The 17,129-nt window shown below is 44.5% G+C and overlaps 1 protein-coding gene across 7 annotated transcripts in view; it reads right to left on the bottom strand.

Moving 5' to 3' along the window:
• Nucleotides 1-17,129, bottom strand: part of ano10a (anoctamin 10a) — a 105,606-nt gene that overhangs the window by 45,097 nt on the left and 43,380 nt on the right. For all 7 annotated transcript variants that reach the window (XM_061673603.1, XM_061673600.1, XM_061673599.1 and 4 more), the window contains 3 exons: nucleotides 8,146-8,265; nucleotides 1,004-1,188; nucleotides 415-799 (listed from right to left, as the gene is read on the bottom strand). In XM_061673603.1, coding sequence (XP_061529587.1) covers nucleotides 415-799; nucleotides 1,004-1,188; nucleotides 8,146-8,265 — 690 coding nt within the window. The remainder of the gene's footprint in view (nucleotides 1-414; nucleotides 800-1,003; nucleotides 1,189-8,145; nucleotides 8,266-17,129) is intronic.

The raw sequence follows: 17,129 nt of genomic DNA, 5'->3' as shown, positions 1-17,129 counted from the left end.
GGTAATTTTGTCACTTTGTAACCCTTAAAATTTCAGAAAATGGACAAAACCGATCTTTTTCACCCGATAATCAATTGAAAATCACACGAACGACCCTGATTTTCGATCTCGTGATCGGATCGGGACATCCCTAATTAAAACTTTTATAAACTCCACAGGAACTTTTAAAGAAACATTTTAAGTTTCGCTCTAAAATGTAAAAACACAAATGCCAACTGTGGAAGGAATATGGCATGATTTAAATTGGAAATTAGAAACGGCTGCATTCTACTAGTTCCACTGTTAAATTAGTATAGATTTTGTGTAAACGTATTCTTGTTTAAATGGCATGCAATAGCATCTCTATAAACTTTCTGTAATTGAAAATACAAATGGTCTTTATAATGCATAAATAATTTGCCAATAATAACTTACCCCACTCTGTGAGGAACTCTGCAACATATCTGTAGATGAGATTCATAACCTCTATGACCACAGCATAGATAATCCCAGGAATGAACAATAGTATTTCGGTCCAGAAAGTAGGGTCCCTATCATGGAGCATCAGAGCCCATCCTTCCATCTGAAAGTAGATCATCATGACATAGAGGGAAAGGTAGAGACAGAGCAGGACAAAGGGGAGGGACACAAGGTAGATACGGAGCTGCCGCTTGGCCTTGGGGTACAGAGGCTCTTCTCGCCCTGTCACTGGGTTAAACCCAAGAATGCCATGGAAACCAGGCCGTGGTTCTTCAAATACCTTCTTTCTGCTCAGTGTGCCCCAGTGATAGGCTAGAGAGGCACTGCACCGCTTCCATAACTAGGAGAGGGAAGGTTCAAATAATCATTCAGTAATTCATCATTATCATCATCACATGATCATGTAATAATATATGCTTTCACATTACACTTATTTGTCATTTTAATTATGCACACTAAATCACAGTAGTTAATTCAACTTGTAATATAATCCAAATGTAATATATTTCAACTATAGACAGGCAAGTTGAAAATGCTTTCCTACCTCAAGGATAACAGTGCACCAGATAAGATTGAAAACGGCAAAGAAAACATATTTGTCATAATTCTCCCAGTCAAACTGACAGTAGAGCATCCCGATAAGGGCCAGTGGGACCAGGGCCATTGTGAAGTACTCCAGGAAGCCAAAGTAGAGAGCCAGACCCTCTCCAAAGTAGTGCCTGATGTCATCTGAAAGAAAGACAGGAATTAGATTGATCAAACTGGATATAAGTCTACACACCCCTATAAAGAGTGCTTTTCACAGTATATACAAACGACTGTAAAAGAGTCCACCCTGATGCACCCCTAATGCACTTAGGTGGAGGGCCCATGTGGACAGTTTCTGCTCTAGATTGCAACAGAGACTATATTTTTTTTGCACAGACTGAGGGTCTTTGGTGTTGAGCAGAAGTTAATCCTGTTGTTTTATCATGCCTTGATTGAGAGTATAATTCAATATGGAATTTTAGCGTGATATGGTAATCACTCGGTGCAGCTCAAGGCATAGACTGGCCATCTGTTTTTTCAAGTAATTACAATCATGGGTCTTAAAGATAACCCACCACTATGAACAGTCTATTATCACACAGGCGAAGAAAATATGTCTCTGACCCAACACATTTTCTAGCAGTTCCAGCTGCTACCCTCTGGTAGGAGGTTTAGAGATCCTTGGAGCAGGTTGAACAGCTAACAAACACTCTTGTATCCCTATGTCCATCAAGACTCTCAACAGAATGATGTAATGTAATGTAGTGTGTGTTGGATTTAACTGGTATTGTGTAGGTAAATAGCACTTAAGATGACTATTTTTTATAATGATTTAATATTTTATTATTGAAGGTTGTGCAGGCCCAAACCTATTGTGAGGGTCTGCTGGGGACGTCTGGCAGAATCCCCTGTCAGAAGGAGTTTCAACTGCCACCTCCGGCAGAACTTCACCCATGTCTCGGGGGACATTGAGTCCGAGTGGACCATGTTCCGCGCCTCTTTTGCCGAGGCGGCCGACCGGAGCTGTGGCCGTAAGATTGTCGGTGACTCGTGGCGGCAATCCATGAACCTGTTGGTGGACACCATTGTTAGGGATGCCATAAAGCTAAAGAAGGAGCCCTATCAGGCCGTTTTGGCCTGTGGAACGCCAGAGGCAGCCGATGGTTACCGGCTGGCAAAGTGAACGCAGCTTTGGTGGTCGCTGAGGCAAAAACTCCGGCGGGGGAGGATTCTTGTGAGGCCATTGAGAACAACTTCTGGATGGCTTCGAGGAAATTCTGGTCAGGAATGTGACGTCTCAGGAGCTTTGGTGGTTGCTGAGGCAAAAACTCGGGTTGTGGTAGGAGTTCGGTGTGGCCATGGAGAACAATTGCCGGACGGCTTCGAGGAAATTTTGATCCACCATCCAGTGTCTCAAGGCGGGGAAGCAGTGCACCATCAACACTGTGTGTAGTGGGGTTGGGGCACTGCTGACCTCAACTTGGGATGCTGTGAATTGGTGGGCCAAATATTTCAAAGACCTCCTTAACTCCACTGGCACACCGTGTGCCTTAAAAGTCAAATTTTGACTGTTGGTGAATAGTTGGTGGTTGTGACTCTTTCTAAAGGCCAGAGGAGGATGTGATTCACTCCACGTCTTCCGTTCAGCTTGGTGTGAAATAGCCCAGGGGCAGCAGTACTCTAATGACACGTACGTTGTGTGATGGAAGTTCACATGGATGGGATGCACTAGTCAGGCTGCTGGTGATAGACAACCTATTTCCGAGTACTTCAGTTTACCTAACAAGGGCGATGCAGAAGTCCCTGCTCCTTGAGGATGGGGAGGTTAGGTCCAGGATTAATTGCTGAGTTTAGACAGCGGAGATGCTGGATGGAATAGATGACTGTTATGCATACCAAGGAGGAAGGATGTATCCAAGCCTCACTACCCGCTAGCCAAACGAGCATTTGTGGGCAAGTGTTGCCAGCAAGTCTTGGCAGGGGTCCCAAAAACAGAAGCAGACAGACAAATGTTGGCAATTCAAGATGATTTGATAGTTGGCTCTAGGGCGCCGGTAGTTGCTGGGGGTTGCCCATAGCAGGTAAGGATTAAGGTCCCCCGCCAGTAGATATTATAGGATATGAGGTCCAGAAAAAAAATTGAAAGACAAAGCACCGCGATAAAACAGCGAGACAAGGACTTGGACTACTAAATAAATAAATAAACAAATAAATAAAAGGGCATAAAACGATAAAATCAAATAAAATCAAATTGTGGGTAAAGCAGCAAACATACAGCACACCAGCATCCTTTCCACACGCCCTTTGACTTATAACATCATATACAGTCTTCGTCTTTTCCTTTCGGCTTGTTCCATTAGGGGTTACACACACAGTGTGCCATCCTCTTCCATGTAAGCCTATCTCCCGCATCCTCCTCTCGAACACCAACTGCCCTCATGTCTTCTCTCACTACATCTATCAACCTTCTCTTTCGTCTCCCTTTAGCTCTCTTGCCTGGCAGCTCCATCCTCATCATCCTTCTACCAATATACTCACTGTCTCTTTCCACTGGATGTGTCCAAACCATCGAAGTTTGCTCTCTCTACCTTTGTCTCCAAAACATTTACCTTGGCCTTCCATCTGATGAGTTCATTTCTAATTTTATCCAACCTGGTCACGCCAAGAGAGAACCTCAACAATTAAGCCCATGGCAAATTTTGACTTACTTACGCAACAGTCCGGGGTCTCCGTTGTCGTATTTCACGCTTCATAATGCGCCACACATTTTCAATGGGAGACAGGTCTGGACTGCAGGCAGGCCAGTCTAGTACCCACACTCTTTTACTACGAAGCCACGAAGCTCACATGTGCAGAATGTGGTTTGGCATTGTCTTGCTGAAATAAGCAGGCGCGTCCATGAAAAAGACGTTGCTTGGATGGCAGAATATGTTTCTCCAAAACCTGTATGTACCTTTCAGCATTAATGGTGCCTTCACCGATGTGTAAGTTACCCAGGCCATTGGCACTAACAGCCCCATACCATCACAGATGCTGGCATTTGAACTTTGCGTCCATAACAGTCCGGATGGTTCTTTTCCTTTTTGGCCCGAAGGACATAACGTCCACAATTTCCAAAAACAAATTGAAATGTGGACTCGTCGGACCACAGAACACTTTTCACTTTGCTTCAGTCCATCTCAGATGAGCTCGGGCCCAGAGAAGCCGGCGACGTTTCTGGGTGTTGTTGATAAAAGGCTTTTGCTTTGCATAGTAGAGTTTCAAGTTGCACTAATGGATGTAGGGCCGAACCATATTTACTGACATCGGTTTTCTGAATTGTTCCTGAGCCCATGTGGTGATATCCTTTACACATTGATGCCGGTTTTTGATGCAGTGTTGCCTAAGGGATCAAAGGTCACAGGCAGTCAATGTTGGTTTTCGGCCTTGCCGCTTTCATTGCAGTGATTTCTCTAGATTCTCTGAACCTGTTGATGATATTATGGACCGTAGATAATGAAATCCCTAAATTCCTTGCAATTGTACGTTGAGGAACATTGTCCTTAAACTGTTCGACTATTTTCTCACGCACTTGTTCACAAAGAGGTGAAGCTCGCCCATTCTTTGCTTGTGAATGACTGAGCTATTCAGGGAAGCTCCCTTTATATCCAATCAGTGCACCCACCTGTTCCCAATTAGCCTCTTCACCTGTGGGATGTTCCAAACGGGTGCTTGATGAGCATTCCTCAAATTTCTTTTCTGCGAACTGTCCCAGCTTTTTTGGAACATGTTGCAGCCATAAAATTCTAAGGTAATGATTATTTGCTAAAAACAATCAAGTTTATCAGTTTGAACATTAAATACATTGTCTTTGTAGTGTATTCAATTAAAGAACATGAGTTGCAAATCATTGTATACTGTTTTTATTTGTGTTTAACACAACATCCCAACTTCATTGGAATTGGGGTTGTAAGACAATGTACATGAATCATCGTGGAAAAAAGTATTTATCAGCTTTTATATACATTTGAACAAAACGAGGCATGTCCAAAATTATTCATACCCTTCTCTAAAAATCAACAGAAAAACTTTTATCGGTTATTACAGCAATCACACGCTTCCTATAATTGCTGACTTTTTGCATGTCTTCACTGGTATTTTTGCCCATTCATCTTTAGCAATGAGCTCCAACACATTCAGATTGGAGTGTCTCTCCTAGCCATCACCTTGATCTTTAGCTACCTCCACAAATTCTCAATTGGATTCAAATCAGGACTCTTGCTGCGGCACTGGAAAACCTCTCTCTATATTTTTTTTACGCCAACCATTTCTTCACCAATTTTGCAATGTGTTTTGGGTTGTTCTTGTTCTGAAATGTCAACTGTTTCTCTGCAGACTGGCCGATGATGTTGTTGAGAATCTTCATGTATTGCTCCTTTTTCATGGTGCCGTTTTCTGTGATTAGATTCCCTTGTCCATTGGCTAAAAAAACATCCAAAGCATTAGGTTCCCACCACTATTTGTGACAGTGGGGATGGTGTTTTTCGGGTTGAAGGTGTGCCTTTTTTTTTTTTTTTTTTTTTTTTTTTTTTTAAACACAAAATAAAGGACACATGACTGTAGCCAAACAAATATTTTTTTGTTTAATCTGACCATAAATCAGGAGACCAGAATTATTCTTTTTCCATGTCAACATTTGATATTCTAATTTCTGAGTATTAAGCCTTTTGTTTACTTTTTCAGTAAATTGGCTGAATGTGCGTGGGCGGAACTTCTGCTTCGTGAACGCCTGCGTGGAGAGTTATTTTTACGTGATGACACCAACATTAACCATTCGTCTTAATTAGAGATGTTACAATTAAATCAATAAACATACTGTAAACAGTATTTTTTAAATGAAAATAAAATTATTTCCAGACTTCTACCACGTCAATCACAAACGCTATTAAATTTCTAACTGGATGATCGAGGATGCAAAGGCAGGAACCTCCGCCTACAAGGCAAGCGTAACAGACTTCCGCCTTATGTCACGGAACAGACAACTACCTTTTAGCTTACATCAATGCGTTATGCATGGAAACAATGATAGTCACGCAGCGCGACTAGAAGGACAACATAGATCCTTTTGTTCGCCCATACCAAGACCGTTCGCACAGCAAAAATAATACGTAACTAGAGCTAATGCTTCTACGAAAATTGTGGAAGTAACCCAAATTGTTCGTGAACCGGGTCGCTTGTAACCTGAGGTTCCACTGTGTATGTACACAGTAGGTATGAGACTGTAACGGCCGATGCTTAAAATCAAAGACTCGGACGCAAAGAAATGTGATTTGGACTTCCCTAGCATACACAGTAGGCATCTCTTTTATCTTATACTGCCATTCATATACACACATTTTGCACTTTTGTGTACATGCTAAACAACATTTCACTGTCTCAGTACTTGTACTTTGTACAAATACAGTAACATTTAGTCTAATTGAGCATCATCATTTTTGTCACAGGCTACATCGAAGTTATGGTTTCCTTCGGAGCGCCGCTATGACTGTGAACCCATATAAATGTATGATTGCCTCATAAAATTACATATATACGAAAATGCAATGGGTAAGTACTTTTAAAATCAGAAGCCAGCAAAAAGTTAAACTATTTTTCAGTTCATTTTGAAAGGGGGAATGGGAACAAAAAATGCTCTCAACGTTATTAAAAGTGAAGACAATTTGCAATTTGGGTGTTTTAGCAAGAAACATAAAGTCGATGCACCTGATTTGCTTTCGCGGGCCAGATAAAATGATGTGGCAGGCCGACTCTGACCCCCGGGCCACGAGTTTGTATTGTGTGTTATAGAAAATGCCAGTTTCAATTTCAACATGATACCGACATAAAATCCGTATTGGTTGGAAATAGGCATGGGACAGTATCAGATTCTGAAGGTATGATAACCTTGAGCAAAAATACAGTAGTATCATGGTATCTAAAATCTATGATTTTGAAAAATGTGGGTAACTAAAAACAACTTTTGTTTTCTGTTGAACACAATATAATTTATTTTTAAACAAAATATAGACTACTTGGTCCATTAATAAACATGTTCCATGATAAGTTCAAATAAATAAATAAATATATTAACAAAATAAATAAATAAATAACATTTGAACACTTTGAACAGTTCATTTCCATTTGTAGCCCGGAGCATACAGTGTTATGTAAAAATAAGTATAAATGTGTTTGAAGCCATATTTTATTTTTGTTCTTTAGATGCTTCACTTTGGCATCTGTTAACACTGAGCTGTCAAATAGACACACCACACACACACACACCCATATACACACACAAGCTAGTGCTGGTAACACCGTTAATGCGAAATTTTGATAACACTGCAGCAACACTCCTTGAGGTGTCACCATATCGTGGGTCACCTTATCGTGGTGGAGGGGTCCTAGTGATCCTAGGAGCTAAGTTGTCTGGGGCATTATGCCCCTGACAGGGTCACCCATGGCAAACAGATACTAGAGCCAGGCTTGGAGGAGGGGCTCAAAGGCGAGCGCCTGGTGGCCGGGTCTGCACCCATGGGGCTGGGCACAGCCCAAAAGGGAAACGTGGGTCCCCCTTCACATGGGCTCACCACCTGTGTGAGGGGACATAGGGGTCAGTTGCACTGTGAACTGGGCGGTGGCTAAAGGCAGGGACCTTGGCGGTCAGATCCACGGCTACAGAAGCTGGCTCTAGGGACGTGGAACCTCACCTCTCTGGCAGGGAAGGAGCCCAAGCTGGTGTTTGAGGTCGAAAAGTTCTGACTAAACATAGTCGAGCTTGCCTCCACACACAGCTAGGGGTCTGGTACCAGTCCTCTCGAGAGGGGTTGGAGTCTCTTCCACTCTGGAGTTGCCCACAGTGAGAGACGCCGAGCAGTTGTGGGTATAATTATTGCTCCCCGGCTCGGCGCCTGTACATTGGGGGTTCAGCCTCCCTCCGCCTTTGGGTCCACGATGCACTAACCAGCAGTTCAGAGTACCCACCCATTTTGGAGTCCTTGGAGGGGGTGCTGGAGTGCATTCCCACTGGGGACTCCATCGTCCTGCTTGGGGGACTTCAATGGTCACGTGGGCAATGACAATGAGACCTGGAAAACTGTGATTGGGAGGAACGGTTTGTTTTTATTTCCTTCTCTTACTTACCAAGAGGCTGAAGGGATGTCTTGACCTTTCTGTACCACTTAAAAGAAAGTCTTTTGAGTTCCTCTTTGTCATGAAGGGGAAACATTTGGATCAGTATTCTTTTGGATAGCAGTCTACGAACTGAAATGAGAAGAGAAAAAAAATAATTCATCTAAATTTTCAATTGCCATATTCTAAACATCAACAGCTTTGTTGCCATCCTCCTTTTTAATGAATACTCTTATCTAGCTTACAGGTATGGAGGACCAAGTGTTGTGAGTCATTTTAGGTTCGGTTTTATTTTGAAATCGCTGCCATACTGTTTCACGTGTTGCCTCTGTATTTGTTTTATTACAAGGGGAAGCGAGAGGGAAGCAGAGGGAAGCGAGCCGGCATTCAGGTGAAACTCCGCAAGAGAGGACACAGATTGGCGTTCCCGTCGATCCACCTCGCGAATGTACGCTCCCTACCCAACAAAATGGACGAGCTTCATCTTCTGTTAAAGACCAGTAAAGACTTCGGACGTTCCGCGGCCATGTGCTTCACGGAGACCCGGCTTTGCGACGCTGTACCCGATGGCGCCGTCACGCTTCCCGGCTTCAACATTCATCGAGCGGACCGCGACATGGAATCATCGGGGAAAACGAAGGGCGGCGGGATATACCTCCATATCAATGAAAAATGGTGTACGGACGTCACGGTGCTCAGCACACACTGCAGCCCGCATTTGGAGTCGCTGTTTTTGAACTGTAAACCATTCCACTCGCCACGTGAGTTCGCATCGTTCATACTCGCTGGAGTCTATATTACGCCTCAAGCTAACACGAACGCCGCATTGCTAACGCTCGCCGAACAAGTCAAGGAAATAGAAAAAGAAAACACCCGGACTCACCCCTCATTATTCTCGGGGACTTTAACAAAGCTAAACTCAACCACGAACTCCCTAAATACAAGCAGCACATCGACTGTCCTACCAGGGAAAATAATACTTTAGACCACTGCTACACTACGGTAAAAAATGCATACCGTGCTATACCTCGTGCAGCCCTGGGCTCGTCTGATCACTGCTTAATTCACTCAATACCGACGTACAGGCAAGAACTTAAATGTGCTAAGCCTACAGTGAAAACAGTCAAAAAGTGGACTAATGAAGCCAAGATGGAACTTCAAAGCTGTTTAGACTGCACAGACTGGAGTGTCTTTTAAAATTCAGCTGGCAGCCTGGATGAATATACGGACACTGTCACATCCTATATCAGTTTATGTGAAGAGGTTTGTGTACCAACAAAATCATTTCGCACATTCAACAACAACAAGCCGTGGTTCACTGCTAAACATAAGCAGCTTCGCCAAGCTAAGGAGGACGCATATCAGAGCGTGGACAGGGCCCTGTATAATCGAGCTAGAAACCAGCTGACTAAAGAAATTAACATTGCAAAGAGGATCTATGCAGCAAAGTTGGAAAAACAGTTTAGCGCAAACGACTCAAAATCAGTCTGGCAAGCATACCAATCGCTGACTAATTACAAGCGACGATCCCCCCAAGCGGAGAACAATAGCACACTAGCCAACGACTTGGATACCTTCTACTGCAGATTTGAAAAGGACACTTTCACACCACACACCCACCCGGCCGCACCCGCGACCACAACCACACCTCTGACTTCTGCGTTAACCATCCATGAACAGGATGTGAGACGCATCTTCAAACAACAGAAGATTAACAAAGCGTCAGGCCCGGACCATGTGTCCCCATCCTGCCTCAAAGTCTGCGCGGACCAGCTCGCTCCAGTTTTCACTCAGATCTTCAATAGATCTTTGGAAATGTGTGAATTTCCATCCTGTTTCAAACGCTCCACCATCATTCCAGTCCCCAAGAAACCTGCAATCTCTGGTCTGAATGACTACAGGCCTGTCGCTTTGACATCTGTGGTCATGAAGTCCTTTGAACGTCTCGTGCTGGACCACCTCAAGAGTGTCACAGGTCCCCTGCTGGACCCCCTGCAGTTTGCCTACCAAGCCAACAGGTCTGCGGATAATGCAGTCAACATGGGACTGCACTTCATCCTAAAACACCTCGACAGTGCAGGGACCTACGTGAGGATCCTGTTCGTGGACTTCAGCTCAGCGTTCAACACCATCATCCCTGAACTCCTTTCAATCAAGCTTCTCCAGCTCAGCGTCTCACCTGCCATCTGCCAGTGGATTTACAGCTTTCTGACAGGCAGGACACAGCAGGTCAGGCTGGGGGAGGCCACCTCATCCACACGCAGCATCAGCACCGGGGCGCCCCAAGGTTGTGTCCTCTCTCTGCTGCTCTTCTCTCTCTACATGAACGACTGCACCTCAGCGAACCCGACTGTCAAACTCCTGAACTTTGCAGATGACACCACTGTCATCGGCCTCATCAAGGACGGTGACGAGTCTGCATATCGACAGGAAGCGGAGCGGCTGGAGCTGTGGTGCGGCCGACACAACCTGGAGCTGAACACGCTCAAGACTGTAGAGATGATCGTGGACTTCAGGAGGCATCCTTCGCCACAGCTGCCCCTCACGTTGTCCAGCTGCCTTGTGTCAACCGTCGAGACCTTCAAGTTCCTGGGAATTACAATCTCTCAGGACCTGAAGTGGGCGACCAACATCAACTCCGTCCTCAAAAAGGCCCAGCAGAGGATGTACTTCCTGCGGCTTCTGAGAAAGCACGGACTGCCACCGGAGCTGCTGTGACAGTTCTACACAGCGGTCATCGAATCAGTCCTGTGTTCTTCCATCACAGTCTGGTTTGGTGCTGCTACAAAAAAGGACAAACTCCGACTGCAACGGACAATCAAAACTGCTGAAAGGATTGTCGGTACCCCACTACCCACCCTTGAGGACTTGCACGCTGCCAGAACTAAGTCAAGGGCGTGCAAAATCCTCTCGGACCTTCCGCGCCCCGGTCACCAGCTCTTCCAGCTCCTTCCCTCAGGTAGGCGCTACCGATCAATGCAAACTAGAACTAGTAGACATTCCAAGAGCTTCTTCCCTCTTGCGATCAACTTCTTGAACACCTAACCTATAATTCCATTACAACAAGCTGACAATGTTTTGACTTGAATTTGTTGTCACATTTCTGTGGGGCCAATTATGTATTACTCGTGCACTCACTGTAGTTGTCTCGCCATGCTGCACTATTTGCATGTACTGGCCACTCATGCCAAAGTAGCATCTGCTCCATTTGCACACTGATTGAGGAGTATCTGTAACATTTGCACAACCAACATTGTCCCAGATTATCGTACTACTCGTTACTTTAAACCGCATACACTCCTTGAAGTCTCAGCGCCCTTTGCACAATGGTCATTGCACCGGACTATTGCAATATTAGTCATTCGAACTGCTCTAAGTGCTGCATCTTTTTGCACAATTGTTTTTTGTCAATGTCTTTATGTCTCCAAAGTGTTCTGTAAATTGACTGTCTGTTGTACTAGAGCGGCTCCAACTACCGGAGACAAATTCCTTGTGTGTTTTGGACATACTTGGCAAATAAAGATGATTCTGATTAAGGGGCTGGGCATCGTCAGGTGTGCTGAGCTGCTAGTGTAGCTGTCTCTCATTACTCCTCACCTTCAGTATTTAACCTCTGGTCTGTCTTCCACACCTCGCGAGAACCTCTCATTACATTCCCGGTATTGATATTGTTCTCCTCGCTCACAGCTGAACCACAGCAATTCGTCTCCTACTACGCCACAATCTTATCTTCTGAGAGTGGTTGGAATCAGGCTAGTCTTAAGACTGTTTTTGTGGCCGGGCTATCAGAGGATCTCCAAGATCAACTCTCCACTTGAGACGAACCTCATTTGCTTGACCATCTTATTAGCTTAGCTATCAGGATAGACAACCACCTAATAGAAAGACTTTGATCACATAGACCTGCTGGCCCTTCCATCCCTTGTGGAACAAAGACCAGACAACTCGTCAACCCTGTGATGACAACAAATGAAACACCCCAGGTTCTGGAGGATCAGCCCATGTAGCTCGGCAGGACTCGCCACACTCAGGAGTAGCGCACCATCAGGATCTCTCTGGGCCTCGGCATCGACTGTGGACAATCTGGACACTTCATCCACCAACGCCCTTCATTCAGCATCAGCGACCAGCTCCATGGTGAGTGAGACTACATCTTCCTGCTCCCGTCCTTAATATGCCTGCCACTGTCTCTTCTATTGACTGTTCAGTTTCAGTTCAGGTTTTGGTAGATTGAGGGGCAGATGGTAACTTTATTGATAGAGATTTCGCCATATCTGCTAGCCTGGACTCTCCCCGAACTGTAAGCGCTATCAACGGCAGCCCCCTTGAGACCATAACCCACCAGACTGTCCCACTTTCTCTCACTATCTCAGGGAATCACCAAGAGCACAATTTTGTGATTGTATAATCTTTCACACCCCGAGAGGGAGGCCATGTAAAAATACATCAGTGGCTCAATGCCCTCTTAGGCAGGATTATTTTTCGTGACGAAAAAAGACAAGATGGTTAGGCCGTGCATTGACTTTAAGGGACGAAACACAATTAAAAATAGTCAGTTGCTGCTGCTGATTAGCCCCTCCTTTGAAACTCTGAAACAAGCAACTATATTCACAAAACATCTTCATTTACGTAATGCCTATCATTTGGTGGGCATCAGTGAGGACCTCGAATGGAAGACTGCCTTTAAGACCGCCGTAGGGCATTTTGAGTAACTCGTCATGCCTTTTGGCCTCACCAATGTCCTAGCTGTCTTTCAGGCCTTGATAAATGATGTCCTCAGAGATATGCTTAACCACTTCATTTAAGTCTACCTTGATGACATTTTGATATCCAGAATCACTGCAAGGCTCGAAATATTCTTTTTTTTCTTTGAGGAGCAGTTTCGCAAATAATTTCTTATTTCTCATTGGAGCAGCAACTTTCTAATTTTGAGCAGCGATTTTTTGAAGGTTTATCACACAGAGACCTGAAGCAGGGGTTTTATTAAACAATAAAAAGATGACAATATAATGGGGGAATTGAGTGTAGGACTGCAGCTATGGAATATTTTAGTACTCGAGTATGCTCTGAAACCCTCTTCTGTTTGGGTACATAATCCATTCTACCCGTTATTCATCTCTGACCATATTTGCCACGTTTTTCACCTACATGACAATGTGTACCAGTTTACAGATCAGATGGTAGTATACTGGCCGTATGTCACACAGTGACTCGACCGAGCAAAACATTTTAGCACCCTATATGTAAGTAACGTCATTGTCAGTTCACAGTTCTAAAAATTAAACTAGTTCATTTCATTACTTCCATCCATCCATCCATTTTCTACCGCTTATCCGAGTCGGGTCGCGGGGGCAGTAGCTTTAGCAGGGACGCCCAGACTTCCCTCTCCCCAGCCAATTCATCCAGCTCTTCTGGGGTGATCCCGAGGCGTTCCCAGGCCAGCCGAAGGACGTAGTCTCTCCAGCGTGTCCTGGGTCGTCCCCGGGGTCTCCTCCCGGTGGGACGTGCCCGGAACACCTCACCAGGGAGGCGTCCAGGAGGCATCCGAATCAGATGCCCCAGCCACCTCATCTGGCTCCTCTCAATGCGGAGGAGCAGCGGCTCTACTCTGAGATCCTCCCGGATGACCGAGCTTCTCACCCTATCTCTAAGGGAGAGTCCGGACACCCTGCGGAGGAAACTCATTTCGGCCGCTTGTATCCGGGATTTTGTTCTTTCGGTCACGACCCACAGCTCGTGACCATTCATCACTTATAAGTTAAAAATTTGAACCAACCTCACCGCTCCAAAAATAAACAAGTTCATAGTTATTTCTTTTTTTTTCCTCTCAATATGTTGCTGACGTGTTATTACCCGCATGGTTGCCACCCATTCAGTCCACACTAGTAGCCAGTTGCAGTTTTCACCCTACAATATCAAAAACATGAGGGAAAAACTTCTTGCTTGGTCTTTTTTTTTTTTTTTTTTTTGATGAATCAAAACAAAAATAGGTCTATTGTCCTTAATGTGCAAACAAAAACATGCAAAACATTAGGACAGGAACGCTGCTGAAAGGACATTGATAACTTTACCTTCCGAGCAGCTCTTAGCTGACAAAACAACATAAAATATCTCTTCTGCATCGAGCGGGTGGTTCTGCAGGCACAAGACCAACAACTGACCATGGTTGATGCCCCAGAGGCAGCCTCTTCGTCCCAGAGCCGTTTTGCTCCCAGGTCGTCCAATGAGGGCACTCTTCCAAGTTGTCTTGTCATCCTGGGGTTAACCTGACTCTGGTTTTGCTGTCCTCGGATGACTCAGGATGTATTGGAGTTTATTGCCTCCTGTTCCATCTGCTTCGTCAGCCTATGGGTCTATTGCAGCCTCTTCCTGTTCCCGGGCACCCGTGCTCATATACACAGTAGCCACTGATTTCAATACGGGCCTGCGGCCTCTCAATGGAAACATTGTTATCCTAAAAGTATTGGACCGTTTCTCCAAAATGGCCCACTTCTTTCCCATTTCCAAGCTTCCTTCAGCTTTGGAGACGGCTGATCTCGTTAACCACATCTTCAAGATCCATGGTATCCCAGTTGACATTGTCTCTGACCGAAGCCCCCAGTTCAACACCAGTTTGGCAGGCCTTCTGTACGACCCGCGGGGCCTCTTCCAGCCTCTCCTCTGCTACCATCCACAGCCTATCGGCTAATCTGAGAGAGCTAATCAGGATTTAGAGTCAGCGCTCCGTTGTGTGTCTGACAGTTTTCCTGCATCTTGGAGCCAGCACCGCCACTGGGTTGAAGACTCCCATAACTCCTTGACCTCCTCTGCCAGTGGGACGTCACCCTTCATGTTCACCTATGAGTGTCGACCCCCGCTATTTCCTTCCCAGAAATGTCTCTTCAATTTGAGCCCACCGTCGGCATGCCCGAGCAGCTATTGGATACAACTGTTACCATGGCGACACAATCACAATGATTGTAGCTATGCATTGCGTTGGGTGAAAATAACAAACAGAAGGGGGCAAAAACGTGATGTCGTCAACGGGTGATACGATGAGGACGTTTTGGGCTGTCCCGTCTTTCAAGGAGAGCGTCAGGTAATGTTCACGTATTCAAGCAGGCAGCATAACATTATGTAGCTAGATAGACAGCTAGCTAGTGCCAGAACTAACATTTGTATGTAAACATGGGAACGTTCTGTCAATTATGCTCTAAAGTTTCCGTAAAAATTGGTTTGCGTGTGTGTGAATAAATGTTAATTAATTTAAGTACAGCATTTATGCAAAGGATACAACAAACAGAATACATAGAATACATATAAACACATGCACGACTTTTGTTACGCTTTGCTTTTATCTGAACATTATTCCATGATGTATTTTAAAATGATACAAAAGAAATGACCCGTTTTGTCAGCCACTGCTCATTGCAGACAAACTTCATATTCACAGTAAAATATTTTGCAGATATAACTCAAGTCACTGTGAATGTTTATTAGATACAAAGCTACGGTACGCCAATTACACTAGACCACACACACATCATGCATGGTCCAGTGCTACCAATGGAAAGGTTAGTGTCGGGCCCTGTAAGTGTTTGATTGAAAAAAAAAAAATTATTTATGGAAGACACTGTATTTTTAATTGAAATATTTGGGTTTATTATAATATAGTCGATAAATGTTTGCTTAACTTTAACCCCCACCAAAAATTGATTCCAGTCCAGTGGGAAACATTGCCGTTATTATCCATGGCTTTTCCTAAAATGTCTGTGATTAATTTTCAGTGTGCAAATTCTGCATACTGTTCAATTGCACAACATAGTCACTACTCTATAATTGTAATCATTAATAAATTATGGCTTCAATATTTGTTGGCGGGGGTCCCTGGCCCCATCCGCCGGGCTGCTCGCGGGTGGTCTCCTGGGCCCGATCCCGCCTCTTGATTGATTGGGTGGGGTCCTCAACCACTGCGGTGCAGGCGAGGCAATTACGGGACACTTCTGTCAGTCATTGTGCATCAGAATCAGAATCAGAATCATCTTTATTTGCCAAGTATAGATGATGCGAAACGGTGTCAATTCACTTGCATGTGTCCGCAGGCACACGCCCCTGGGACCTGTTAGCTGGGTGTGGGGCCACCCACTTATTGCGACAAATAACTCATGAATATTCAAATTGCTTGAGTATCCCCTCACTCACACTCTGGTCCTATAGACTTATAATTTACATTGTCACTCCCACCACACTTGAGTTGTACAGCCGGATTCACGACCCTTGTCCTGCATGCTTGTCCTGTCTTTCCCTCACAGCGTGTAGCATTACTGCCCCATACAACACTGATATCTAATGTTTCATTGTTCTAGATATATAATGATTTACTTTTCTCATCTTGTTTACAATTAGTGCTTTGTCTTTTGTCTTCTTTTCTCACTCCCCTCTAGAAACTTTGTTCTGTTCGACTGATTCCCAATAAATATATAAAAATACATTATAATACGAAGAAACCACAGCGGCAGCTTAACAATTCCACTGTGACACATTAAAACTATTCCGGCATAAAAGGGATAGCGATCCTCCATTCTGCTTGACCTAACAGTCGAAAAGGACAAAAAAAAAAGTAAGAAAACCTCTTGTTCCCATGCCACCTGGGTGGTCTCTCTTTGTCAATAAACAGACAAACATATATGTTCTTATAAACAATCATAAATTATCACATCAACTTCCCCAAAGCCATGTCTTGGCATGTTCCCATCACAGTGATGTCATCGTTTATTCATTTAGCAACATGCAAACAGAGTACACACCTGCACCTCTACAGTTCTTCCGCGAGGAGCATGTTTGTCACAATTCCAATTAGCATACATAAGGTTGTATGTGGCTTCTTCCCAGGCCGATTTGAGCATGGAAAACTGAGTGTTACAATCCACAGGGGATTCCTCTCTTTGTTTACGGGAAGTCATCATTTACTCTTGTACTCTGTGGTCTTATAAACCGTAGCAAATACATCTTAATTT

Source organism: Phycodurus eques, chromosome 4 (assembly GCF_024500275.1).
Source record: "Phycodurus eques isolate BA_2022a chromosome 4, UOR_Pequ_1.1, whole genome shotgun sequence".
In the NCBI taxonomy this organism is placed as follows: domain Eukaryota; kingdom Metazoa; phylum Chordata; class Actinopteri; order Syngnathiformes; family Syngnathidae; genus Phycodurus; species Phycodurus eques.
This window is presented reverse-complemented; position numbering and strand designations above follow the sequence as displayed.